At 36.4% G+C, this 13,789-nt stretch overlaps 1 protein-coding gene across 8 annotated transcripts; it reads left to right on the top strand.

Annotated features, from left to right (window-relative positions):
• Nucleotides 1–573: 573 nt before the first annotated feature.
• LOC105192456 (hypothetical protein) lies at nt 574–13,324 on the top strand. 8 transcript variants are annotated; one of them, XM_011156617.3, is made up of 7 exons: nt 574–852; nt 944–1,127; nt 2,873–2,957; nt 3,780–3,946; nt 11,171–11,605; nt 12,398–12,730; nt 12,847–13,324. In XM_011156617.3, exons 5-7 carry the CDS (start codon nt 11,171–11,173, stop codon nt 12,931–12,933), a joined length of 855 nt encoding a protein of 284 aa, XP_011154919.1. In that variant the 5' UTR covers nt 574–852; nt 944–1,127; nt 2,873–2,957; nt 3,780–3,946; the 3' UTR covers nt 12,934–13,324. The 8 variants fall into 8 exon arrangements, with proteins under 8 accessions (XP_011154919.1, XP_025159831.1, XP_011154918.1 ...); XM_025304046.1 differs by lacking the exon at nt 944–1,127; XM_011156616.3 differs by lacking the exon at nt 3,780–3,946 and having other exon boundaries at nt 12,847–13,323.
• The last annotated feature ends 465 nt before the right edge of the window (nt 13,325–13,789 follow it).

Below are 13,789 nucleotides of genomic sequence, written 5' to 3'. Positions count from 1 at the left end.
GTACGCGCACGCGTGTGGAAGCAGCTGGGAAAAGCCGTGTGCTATTTGCACGATTCCCAAGCCCAACGAACGACGCCTCGCGCTGTTTACCTTTTGACAAGCGAGTCAATGAGGAGCAAGCAGGCGACACGACACAGAGATAAATCGTGACGTGCAAAGTCCGAGAAAAAGAAACATTGCGACACGCGCGGTGAGAAGGATCTAGGTGGAAAAAAGCGGCGGGGGGTCGCCGAGGCTGCGCAAACAAGCGCGATGCATTTATATAACCTATGCGATTCAAGTAAACTCCATTGTTAATTATCCGCAAGAAGAAAAATCAAATAGACTGTTTACATGTATGCGCGCGACGTTACGTGACGCAAGAGCGCGGGACACAGCTGAATATCAACAAGCCGAGAAGCGTTTCCACGAGCAACGAATTTGGCATTTCCTAGGCCTTATCTAAGCCCGCAACTGCTCATTCGCAATCTCGACGATTGGCCAATTATCGGACAGCCGAGAGATCGAAAGTTCTTGTCGCGGTCTACATCGACAAGACGCACGAAATTTCGATCCAGTCGAGTCGGTGTGGCGAGGAGCAACGAGGCGAGGCAGGGCGAGGCGAGTCGCGTCGCGTCGCAGAATTTCATCAATTTGTTCCGTTTACACCGTGACGAAGGCACGTAAGGTCTTTCGTAAAAATGCTGACGACCTTCGTCGTGGCCGATCCACGGTGGCTGGAGGTGGAAGAGAGAACTCATCTCGTTAGTTTCGATTCCGCCGTCCGGCAAGATGCATTTGTCCCCGCAACTTCATCCGCTGCGTTCGCCCATGTGATCCGACATCTACGGAACGCGACGTGTACGCACGCAAGTATGTGTATGTGCGTGTAGTTGGATAGTCTCTGGTGTGTGCATGTGCGAGGTAACGATAACGTGGAAAGTAAAGCGATATCTGTTAACAGTTCTCCTCCGACGCGCAAGTAAGAAGAGAGAGAGAGAGAGAGAGAGAGAGAGAGAGAGAGACCGTCTCCAACGTACGCATCTCACTTCGAGTGAAGCTTTAGTTTAGCACTAGTTTGAGCTGAAACTTCAAATTTCCCTCGCGGTGAACTTTAATAGCTAACGAGATCATCGTGCGACTTCTATGTAAGCGAAAGATACTTTTTGGATATTGATAATGGCCATTCGAACACACGGTGTAAATGTGTATTTTTTAAATAACCAAAATTTTGATAAACGTCACATTACGGTAAAAAGTACAATATCATATTTAAGGGTTGGGAAGTAACTTGTTACTTGTAACGAAGTTACAGTTACAGTAACTTCTTTTCGGTAACTATAACTTAACTTCGTTCTGTTTTTTTATCTATAACTGTAACTTAACTTAGTTACATTTGTTTGACAACTAGTAACTAGTTTAATAGTTACTTTATACATTTCAAACTTAAGTTTCTGTCAGACTAGCACGATAACGCGACGTGCGATACTTGATATCCAATAAGCGATAGTTATTCTGGCAGCATTTAGAAAACGCGCTATTATCATCTATCTTTATCATTCATTAGATGTAAAACAAGGATAAAATGATGAACGCAACCTGTATCTTTTAAAAAAAGTTATACCTTCTGCCTATTGGACTTTCTGTCGCGCGTCGTCGGCCCTTATTTATTAACATAACCTGCGTTCAGTGTGAAGTACGCTGCGTAGTTTCAGTTATATAAAAATTTCAATTAATGGATAAAACATCTCAATCTTCGGAGAAAAATTGTAAAATGCCATGGCCATCATATGCAGAAATATTCGAGTTACAGCAAAAATTTGGAGACGAAAACAGTTGGCATTTCTCTAAAAAATTTGCGCCAACAAAAAAATTATTTATGCAAGTAGAACTTTAACTGCAAATTTAAGAAAACATATGAATGTAAGTCTTTATTTATAAAATATCAATATATTTTTTAATGAAAAAATCTAATTCTTGATGTTAAAATTATTTTTATTATTTTTAGTATTTATTATCCTCGTCAAATTCATTCACTTTCTTATTGTATAATTCTTCTTATATAATTGTTCTTATATAATTATTATTAATAGTCTTAAAAACTAAATATAAATTGCCTATTTAAATTAATGAATCCAATTTATAAAAATTATGTACAATGTGAGGAATATAATAATTAACAAACTACTTTTATATAAAATTGAAAAAATTTACACAATTACGAGATTTATAATAATAGCACAATTATTATAAAAGAATAACTAAAAAGTAACGATTCGTTACTTTCTAAGTAACTATAACTGTAACATGTTATTTTTGAAGGTCAGTAACTTCAGTTATCAAAGTCAGTAAAGTCACTTATTGTAACTAGTTACTTCTTCAGGGAAAAAAACTGTAACTGTAACTAGATACTTTTACAAAGTAACTTTTCCAACCCTGGTCATATATATATATATATATATAACCAAATATAACCAAATGTTTTGACTTTATATTTAGTCTTTAGACCGTCTTTAGTAGCTATTACGCTATCGTCCGGAAAAACTTGAAGGATATTTTTCCCGACAAACATTTCCGTGAAAATACCCGCGCGATATCGTATTTCCGGCGCGACCGTCTTTACGCGCTTAGGAGCAGGTTCGCGCTTGCGCACGAGACCACCAGAGTCCAAGATATTTCTCTGTTCTTTTCCTATTAATATCGATTTCAAAACGGAAACTCCCGCGTTTGAAAGTCGCCGAATCGCGGAAACTGTGAATGGAGAAAAGAAGGAAATAAACTCGATCTAATACCTAACGTACCTGCGCCACATGGTACGTAAGTGGCTGTCACGTTCGCGTGGATTGTGCGTGTCATGCTTTTTTCCTCGTATTTCGCATTTTCTCGCAAATAGATTGCATGCAGGAGACAAGAACGACTAGTTAACTAACGATCGACGTCGACGAGCCTGCACCTTCGAGAGGTTCCTTCGGGACGACGTAAGTACTAAAATCCGAAGCTTTCAAATCCTCGACGAGTCCTTCGGGCTGAGCCGCGGACTTGAAGATTTCCCAAAACAACGCGTCTATTAAATCCACTTTGCGACCAATAATCGCAGCGTAATAATGTTTGTGGAAGATTAGTATTAGGTATATCCGAAAGTTTTAGTCTTTTCTCAGCCCTCTAACATAATTATTTTAAATTGAGATATTTTCTCATCGTTTTGTGTTTTTGTAAGGTTGGTATTGAATTTTCTAAAACGCTATTCATATTATGATTTATTGGTGCATATAACCATCCCAGCAGATACATAAAAGGACGTTTTTGCTGTGAATATTTGATTCTGCCTGATTGATATAGAAAGCTGTCCACCCACGAATGTTTACATTTAGGATTATCATATATAATTTATTTTTTATTGCCAATAATAATTTTCGACAAAAAATCTTTTTTATCGATAATATTGTTTTGCAACCATCACTGTCTTTAAAGCGACGAAATTAATATCTGCATATAATGTGGGACGTAATATTTTCCCCAAGAACAGAGCAAATGGATTCGCATGCTTTAGTAGAATTTTTCGCTCGCTGGAATTTATATTGAATACAACATTTTTCATCGCTTATTGTACTAATTGTTATTTTTAAAGTTATGTCCAGTGAATTATAATATGAATGACATTGTAAAAAGTTCAATGCCAACCTTATAAAAACACAAAACGGCGGGAAAATATTTCAATTTATAATATTTACATTGGTGCGCTCCGAAAAAAGACAAACTTTTGTGTACATCTAATCAACTTGGAAACCTCTTTCTTACAGTGTTACGTATCATCATACTCGGTATTCTTCATTATGTGTGATGCAAGTCTATCGATGACTCCATTGTCCATTTAACTCGATTGAACCTCAGCCTGTGAGTGGTCAAGGTCGACACTGCGCAGAGGTCTTTAACGTACAGCCTCGGCTAGCGGGCACCATTTGCCAAGGTTAAGAGTTAAGTTAAAAAGTTAAATCGCGTTGAGAAATTTTAGCCGAACTCAGTTGATTTCAGAGAAGTTAACTCTCAACTAAAAGTAGTTACTTCAAAATGCGTAAACACTTAACGGTCTTTCTGCATTAGCAGAAATAATCCTTTGATATTGAAATCGTTGCGCGAGGAATAAGAAAGATGAAAAATAATCTCGGTAAAATGTTTCTCCTTTTCTCTTTTTCTTTTTCGTAGAATTCCAAGCACAAAACAGTTGATATTTCCTCGTGAAGGATCTCTTTTAACTGTCTTGTATGTATAAATTTAACATGCGAGAAATGTTATCTGTGTAAACACACATGAATATCGATTTGTGCAATTAACTCGTGATTGTAACAAGTTAATTTAACTTAATTTTTCACTTAATTATTCTTACTTTAACTTAACTTTTCATTTAATTTTCGTTCAAGTAATTTTTAGGCTGATTAAATTAATTTCACAGATCCGTAACTTGAAATTTAGCTTAATTAAATCCGTCGAGCACTTTACGGCATCCCCCTTCAAAAGATAACAATTTAAAAATGTAGTAATGTAGTAATAGAATAATATAGTAATAGAGAGTAATGTAGTAATAGAATAATATTTTTTAAATAATATATATAAATTTGCGTAATATTATAATTTAAAAATGATTTAAAGAAAGGGAATTCACAGTGTTGTTGAGATAAATAGAGATAAGTCGAAATATATTACCGAGGCAAGCAGTTGCATAAATTTAACTTCGCTATATTTTGTTATATAATCGGTTAAAATTTGCGCCAGACATATAAGCAGCGGCATGCGCACAAAGACGTGTGCGTTACGTAAAGCAGCTGTATAAGCTACACGTATGAAAAGATGAGTCGCGTACAGTCACATGGAAGCCAGTTTGAATATTTTCAGACTTGCCAAATTTTTTTCCATGGCAACTTATGGCGCAACCGAAGGCGCGACGCATTCGCGTTTAACGGACACGACTGTCCCGCTGAGAATAGCGATAACAACCGACGTTTGACGTTTATTACAGCTTTGGCAATACTCCCTTGCTGTATGCTATATGCGTAAACTAAACATTTCGTGCGAAACTCCACTTGCTGCTATTGCAGTGCAGTTATTGCACATATAAAATCACGAATTTTCGCAACAGAGAAACGGCTCGCAGATCAATGTACGCGTAACATTTTGGCGCGAACGAGTGCGTGCGTGCGTGCTTGTTTTACTCGCACCTTTCACGGTGAAATAATTAGCGGCCGCTAATTGGAGCATACTGTGCATAAAAAAAATCCCAATTTCCTACGGGATATTAATGTAACGCTGCACGATAATAGAACAATATATCATCAGTTTTGATTAATGCACTATCTTTTGATCAACTTGGATTTTGAAAGAGAAACAAAGTGAAGAGAAACAGGAGTAACATCTTTACAATTGTAAAAAATCTAAACGCAAAAAATTAAATTTATTTATTGAAAATTTTCAATCAAATAGACGCGGAATAATTTCTCGCGGAAGCGAAGACAAGGAAAAAAAGTAAAAAAGGAAAACGAGTTCAAAGTATTAGAAAACAAACTTGTCTATCCATCGATAAAACGTTGAAAATCTAAATCTAAATCTCCGGCGGAGGAGTGAAATATATTTGCCGGAAACTGCCGATAGCAAACGAAGATAAATGATTACGGAAGCACACAAAAAGGAAAAACAGGATCGAAATATCGAAGAACGGATCTGTATATGTCATCGTTTGTAGAAATACATCACGTTGAAAATCTAATCCGAAGTTTATCCATCCCGGAAGTTCTCGGGAACAGACAGGCGGGATAATTGATTGCAGAAGCGACGATGGTTAGCGGAAGCGCGTCATCGTTATCACAGCCGGTACGCGTATAATGGAACCAATCCCGATTACGTGTGTGATTACGCAGAGTGAAAGTGAAAGATGGAAGTTGTTATGTATCGCAGTCCACGTGGACCCCAGCGGTTTTTCGAAGACAAGGACGGTTAAGTATCGCGGCTGCCGGTCTCCGGGCTGGACGGCGATTCCCAATGACCGTTAGTCGCGACAATTTCCAACGGCCGAGGAAAAGCGTCGAAGCGCGGTCGCGCGGAGCAAAGTGAGCGCGTTATCATCGCGAGTCCGGCGCTTGAATTTGCACAATCGGCGGAAATCCTCGTGCGATGTACTTCGCGAAAATCTCGTAGAAAGTCTCGTTCGTTCGTCACGAGTTCAGTTGCGCTGTTATGGCGCGCGCTGTCCGGCGCACATGCAATCTTCGCAAAAGTGCCGCGGCACTGTGTAACCGCAGTTCACACTCGCGCGATATCGTGTGATAAGAAGTATCACGTGTAAGACAACCGTAAATTGTACACAATTGTATACGAAGTTTGCCTTTATACGTGGCCGTACATAACTATATGTAGTTATATGCACACGGAACAAAAATGTATAACAATAGCTATTGTACAAATAGTAAATTGAACTAGATTATTGTCCTTGTGTTTTTTATATTCATCTTCCTACTTTTCACTCATCTCAGCAGCATCTTTTTTTTTACGTGCAGTGTATATAGTTGCCGCTGTTGTGTCGCATTTATACGCCGTAGAATCCGGAGGCCTAGCGCCATCTGCATATTATGCGAGGTTCATCTATCGCCATAAAATTAATAGAGGAAAGTGAGTGTTTATGCGGAAGCGTCTTGTTAGTAAAAGCAAGTAAAAATTTGTTTAGTTTTAGAAATGTTTTATCCACTTTTACACACAAGGCATTTCGAAAATTTCAAAAAATGTATCAATAAAAGTGTAAAAAAATTTAGCTGCTTGTCATACTACATTAAAATTTACATATTTACGAAATAGTTTGGACATAATCTTACTCTGTGTATACTTTACTGCCATAATTTGAAAAATATAACTTAAGTCGTACCACTTATTGCTTGTCTATATTGTATCGATACAATTTAAGAATTTCCAAGGAAAATTATATCTATAATTATTGTTCCTAAAGTTTATTGAAAGCAGTTTATTTTTTTTCTTTTGCCTTACCTATATCTATTTCCTGTTTTAATTAAAAAACAGATTTTTGTTTATTTCTTAATCAATTCCTTAAAAACAAAAATATTTTACTTTATTCCTGTAATTTTAATTTCGAGGATGTAATAGATAAATTCTGCAATTTTTAGTTACGTGGTCAAAGAATAATTTTATGAATATAAAAAATCAACTTTCACATAAAATAAATTTCATATAAAAATAAATATAATTTTAATAAATATTTTAATAAGCAATTTGTTTTTGTTTTTATAATTCAAAAGTATTCTTTCTTACTTTTTCTTTCTTAATTTTTCATACAAGCTGTGATTTTAATTAATCTCTTAGTTAAGTTTCTGAAAGCAAAAATATTTTAGTTTTATTGTTTTAATTTTTATTTTTCTAATTAAAAAAATATTCCCTTTAATTTTTTATAGAAATTATAATTTTAATTGAATACGTATGTATTTAAGTTGTCTGTATTTTATTTTTATCCCTTTACATGTTTAACTTTTTAAATTAATTACACCAGTACAATAAAAAAACACGATACAGTTTGGGAAACTCCGTGATATAATTTAAATTAATTGTCAAATCTTTGTCAATAGTTCTCAAAAATTGTACCACTTGTAGCCGTTTTGAAAAAGACATCTGCAGATATGCAAAAAATCTCAAAAAATTGTAGAATATTACAAATAGATCAAAGATCACTTTCGATTAGCTTTATCCCATTTTTATTAAATATTTGCAATTTGTGAAAAAGAAAATTGAAAACCAATATAGGCAACTTTCCTCTATGTGGCTATAACATGTCTATGCGAAACAAAAATGCCGTTATACAAATAGTAAATTGAAATAAATTTTTATGTTTGTCTTTCTTATGTTTATCTTTCTTCTCTTCACTCAGCAGCAATTTTTTTTTTTACGTATAGCGTATATAATTACACATTATTCCTTATATGGTCATATAGAAACAAAGTTTATATACACGTATCTCATATATAATTGTACATAGTTTATATAATTATACATAACTTGTGTATAATTGCATATAATTTTATACAATAAGATATAAATCCTCTTTGGGGAGCTGCTTTTCAATGTCGACGCTTCTCGATTAGCTTCATGATCAATGACGATTGGCCTGCAATGAAGATATCGCTCATTTACGTAAACGATCCTCCAGGATATCTTTCTCAACTAGACCGAGGCTGTGGTACTTGGCGAATACCTCGAACAGCTTTCGCACGTCGTCATTATTCAAACGGCTGCGAACGGCGACGAAGCGGCCGCGATGCGGGTGGTCCGAATTTTCACGCGAGTTGCAACATCAGACACTCGTCGAGCTTCTCCGTCCGGTGGCACGCGCAATCAGGCCAGGCATTAATTCGGTGCACGTGTTGCATGTTCGTGTCACGTACAGCAAGAATGCTGAAATGGATCGACGAAATCTCGAATGGACTCTGGTAGCAGTGACTCGCCGGCTTCGGTCGGTAGTCATACTTGACCAACAACGAAGGCTAGCGGTCACTGGCGGCCGTTATTAGTGTTCCAATACGATCGCCATATCGGCTCGAAGGAAGGCAATTTTCCGAACAACCGTGCGTGAACACGCGATTGAGAAGACTACCGCGGTTTTATCGCAGCGAACCGTGGCAGACACGCCGACTCTGCGGCGAAGAGGACTCTCGAGTTGCGATATTTCAGTGCAAGGCATCGCTGAACCAATATCGCTTCGTTCCTCGCAGGAGGTCGAGGGAGCTACTGAGAATATAAAATCGCGTGTGTATGCATGTGAGAGCGTGCATGTGTGTACCTGTGCGTCGAGGAACGCTCGAGGAGGTCGGGTGGTTGGGCAATGTGCGAAGCAATGTGCGCGCGCTAGAAAAGAAGAAACACTTTCGCATGCGTGTGTGGACTTGAAACTCTTCGAAGTAAGTCGATGTAAGTCAACGAGCTCGATAGCCTCGGGCTCGGGTATACAATGTTTGTCCTTCGTGAAAAATTCACTCGCACCGACCACTGTCTCCACACGCGAATTATTCTGCTCAATAATAAGTAAAATATGCAAGAGATTTATTATTAAGGTCGCTCATAAGTAAGCAAGCACTTACAGGCATCTTATTCTTATTAGTTTCCACTTGAGCTGAGTAATTATATATTAATATCATATATCCTTGGATAAGAGTTAATATATTTTTCTTAATTACTAAGTTAACCTTAATTAAGGATCTGTGAAATTAGATTTGTTCAGTTAAAAATTGCTTAAAACCAGAACTTGATTAAGAATTAAGTTGGAGTTAAACTGACTCATCATAAAATTAAAAGTTGACAATCCAGACCAATTATACGAAATATATTTATATGTTTTTCGTATAAGTAATTCTTTAATCACGTGTTAAATTTAAATAAAATAATTACAAGATTTTTACAAGAGAACACCAACACTGTTTTGTGTCTAAAATCCTGTATAAAAGAATTCTGATTATTGTTTAAAGAGAGGAAAAGAAAATTTTACTGACGTTATTATTTATTCTTCTTATTCTACATTTTATAAGCAGTCCACAAGCCTAATTGATTTTAATATTGATGAATTATTTCGACTTATATAAAAAAGAACAAGTTAATATTAATACATTCCGAAATAGCTATTTTAAATTAAAAGTTAACTCTTCTAAGATGAACAGAGATAAATTAAAAGTTATCAACAATTGGAACATCTTTTTGACTTAATTCTTAACTGATTAACTGATTAACTAATTATTATCCAATCTTGATTAATATAAAAATATCTTCTCAGTGTATTGGATATAGAAATTCACCGTATCAATGATGATGAAAAATGAAAACTTTATTTTAGATTTAAAAATATATCCCTTTTTGAAACTTGATTACTTACCAATATTCTTATATAATATACAGAGTATTCTGCAATTTGCTCCAACTATCTGTATAGTATTATTTTTTTCTTTTTATTTCGTTAGTTTTTCTTAACAAAAATATCAAGGTATCGTTAATTTCCCAGATACAAGCTATTGTTTTTCGCTCAACTATGAGAGCTCAAGCTACAAATAGATAATAAAATTATTTGCCTCGATCGATTTTAAGTAGACTTGAAATTTCAAACGAAAATAAATAATCACCTGCCTCGATATTAAGAAAGAACTGTCAAAAATTTTCACAAAAAGTCGCGCTATGTAAATAACGCGAATTATGGAACACCCTGTACAGGAACTTTTTAGACAAGTAAATTTCCATTACGGTGCATCTAATTGACTAGTGAGAGAAATCAATTATAACCGCCTCAAGAATTTAATTTCCGGAACTACACGGCCGGCAATTCCGCCGTTGTGGTTTTGTTCCTCCGACACAGCTTTCCTCATTTCGCTGAAATGAAGATATCCTCGTGCTTACATAATAACTGTCAATTCTTTTTCGTGCATCACCGTCATCACTCGACTCTCACTGCGTGATGTTTCTTCGGTCTCTCGTGAAATGTACTTTTACAACTGCTTTATCCGTTTTATTCTGTTATAACACCGTTTACATAATACACGCCATATTACTTCTCGTTATGCGGCACTAAAGCGTAAAACATGGACCCCTGCCCCAGTACAGTACAGAGTTACACTTTTACGACACATTTACATTTTGCGATATACGGAATGTATAAAAAGTACCGGGACGGCGAAATATTTCGAGAACTGAGCATTTTAGAAAAAGACAACGTTCCAGACAAAAGTTGTTCAAATTAATTGGTAGAAAAAGATGATACATAAAAAACTAGAGTTTCCATTTAAGGAAAGTAATGATCAGTGAATATCTCGAAAGTGGCGCCATCTGTAAACAAAATGATACAATCGTTCTATGTTCCTTATGAAACCATACAATCTTTGTCTGAAACACTTTTTCCTCAAATGCTTAGTTTTCGAGATACTTCGCCGTCCCGGTACTTTTTATATACCCTGTGTAAAACTATTTACAGTAATGCTTACATTTTTACACAAAATATTTGCGTTTTTTCAACATTTCTACACTCGTCTCTATTTTTCCCCCGGTTCCCCACATTTTTTTCCAAACGTATATAAGTTCTTATATTTTGATATTTATCTTATTAATCCGTTATTCACAACTCCGATGACACGTATCATTATTCCCACACATGTACTTCTTTTTACAGATGCACCTATTGCCAATCAATTCCTTTGCAGCCAAATGGCTGCTCCTTTGCTTGATGAGTCCTCCGCTTTACAGCGGAGCTGAAATACCGCTTCATGGTTCCTACGAAGTCAACGATCCGATGCGTTACCAATTTCGGTCGATGCAGTCCGACAAAGTTCCTGCTGAGGAGCGACAATCCGACATAGGCATTTCGCAACTGGATCAGCGTGATAAGGAGATTCGGAAGAAAGACGAGGAAATCATGAAGAAAATGAACATATTGAGTAAGATATTATCCGAAGACTCCGACGAAAGTGACGTCGAGTCGAGGAACATCATCGAAAACAACATCATCGCGGAGTCGAATATTTCTGAGGAAACGAAGAGAGTCGTAAGACAAGTCAGCAGGCAGCGACCAGGATTTTTCTGGACCTTGGCGAGACTAGCCTTCGAAGTATGAGCAACATATATCGAATTTTGCCCCATAAATGTAGCGATATCTTTTTTGTGAAAATTTGTCACATTTTTCTCAGCAGAACTCAGCAGAACTGTCGAGGTATCCGATAGTTCTCGAGATACAAGCAATCGAAAAAGCGGAACTTTGCACTAACTAAACTTTAGTCGATTTTCAGAATGGATAAGAAAACTATTTTCTTTGGTCAATTTCTGGTGGACTTTACTTCGGTAAAATTTTAACCTAAGACTTAATCTCAAAGATATGTTATGTTGAAAATTAAAAAATCACTAAAAATAATGATCTTCTGTGGTATTCTTGCTGAGGAAAAATTGCCACAAATTTTCATGAGAAATAGAGCTGTATAAATAATAAGCGCAAATTACATCCTGTGTATATTTATTTTTGTAATTTATTACCTAATTTCATTTTATGGTCAGTTTATAATTCCGTCCCCGCAAAGTATGTTATATGCTGTGCACATTCAATGTCGTGAATGCGACTGTACAGGCGCAGTTACGATATATTATCGCAAAAGCATGCAAACACATAGCGAGACAAACGGATGATGCTAAAATATTGCTATATTTCGCATTTGTTCTTTAGGTTTTTCACCTGAATTCGTAATACGAAAATTCATAATTATCTGCGGAAAAATTCAGGACTTCTCTCAAATTTCGCATCGAGCAATCTCGCTACTGTGCTCGCTAAGTGCAACAGCAAATTTGTGACTTTGTCAAGTCTCAAGTCGAGGAACTTGCTGCGCTCGACTGACGTTTCGCTCTGTTTCAGACGTACAACGACACGCGGTCGGCGATTCAACAAATTAACAACATCGTCGGCGAGAACTTCGAGCCGGACACAACTACGCAACTGCCGAGTAGAAGTAATTCATTGACGATGATTAATGCTAAATCCACCACACCGCTGGAGGATCAGAACAACATGTCCAGCAATCTGGCCAACGTAAACGTGACAACAACGGCAACGACAGCAGCAGGAACAACAACAACTACTACTGCGAGACCTTTCAAATTTACGGTAAACGGCGTGCAGAATATAATTCGAAGAAATTTGCGTGGTCTAGTGAGGCTCTTCAATCTCGAATGGCAGGACGCTTTGAATGTAAGTCTTTTGTTACACTCGACAATGGTCTTCCTCTTCTTCCTTGTACATTTCTTTATTTGTCGTCCAACGTATGCAAATCTTTTGCAATCACGATAAATCGCACGCTCTTTCAGCAATCGGAGATAAACGTGAGAGAATTTCAAAAGGACCTTGGGAATCAGGTAGGCAGTTTCCTGCAGGATAACCCGAACGCCTTTTAAAGGTGACGAGCAGTGTACAAAGAAATGAATATTCGAGGAAGTAAATCCGGGCAAGAAAGCTATAAGTTGCATACAATATAACGAGACACGCACATCAGCGATAAACAGTTCCATAATTTAGCCAAAAACTATAGCTGTGTGTGTGCCCGTATGTGTTAATATAGTGACGGCGAATCTTTGCAACCAGGCGTGTTAAAAGCGAAAGAGATTAATGATATCACCTGAGTGACGTGTCACAAACGTACAAAAATTATAGAACATTAAAGTACCATAAAAAAATCGTAGAAGTTAAAGAATCGTAGGGCTATTAAAACAATTAAAAAGTTTCGACCTCTTTTTCTAGGTTTGCAATAAACAATAAAACAAAATACAAATCTGTAATAATATAACTGTTTGTAAAAAGATATAAAGCTGATTTATTTAATATTTTTGTTACGGCACTTTTGAGGAAAGTTGTACATAAGGTATATAATTCCGAGTGTTCCAACGTTGTTAATTCTTCTCCCGTACTTTTCCATTAAATTTGTAAAATAAGAACTGGAAGGTTCAAAATTGTGTATAAAAAAAAGTTTTAGGAAAAGAGAGAGAGAGAGACATTTTACAAGTTTTGAACGGCATACATTTTTCTATTGTAAAAGCCGAGATTTTTTCTATAAATTCTTATTTTCTATAAATTTTTCATGGAAATAGCCAGAGGTACTGGAAAATAATCACAGATTCGATCATTTGATAAATAACCAATGAGTACCAAATCTTCGGTATCTTAAATTAAAATGTCAATAGCGCGTGTGTATGTGTGTGTATGACATGTAGATTGTTGAAAAAAAAAATGAAAACAGAAGCAGTTATCGACACG

The sequence above is a fragment of the Harpegnathos saltator genome, unplaced genomic scaffold (genome assembly GCF_003227715.2).
Source record: "Harpegnathos saltator strain DR-91 unplaced genomic scaffold, Hsal_v8.6 scaffold587, whole genome shotgun sequence".
In the NCBI taxonomy this organism is placed as follows: Eukaryota; Metazoa; Arthropoda; class Insecta; order Hymenoptera; family Formicidae; genus Harpegnathos; species Harpegnathos saltator.
Note: the sequence above shows the minus strand (reverse complement) of the source record. Positions and strands in the feature narration are given on the sequence as shown.

Bases quoted from the DNA above. Each gene is read 5' to 3' on its own strand.
- LOC105192456 (XM_011156620.3), top strand. From the start codon at position 11,171: ATGCACCTATTGCCAATCAATTCCTTTGCAGCCAAATGGCTGCTCCTT. The intron at 11,606-12,397 runs GTATGAGCAACA...GCTCTGTTTCAG, and splicing joins TGGCGAGACTAGCCTTCGAA to ACGTACAACGACACGCGGTC. The intron at 12,731-12,846 runs GTAAGTCTTTTG...ACGCTCTTTCAG, and splicing joins AATGGCAGGACGCTTTGAAT to CAATCGGAGATAAACGTGAG.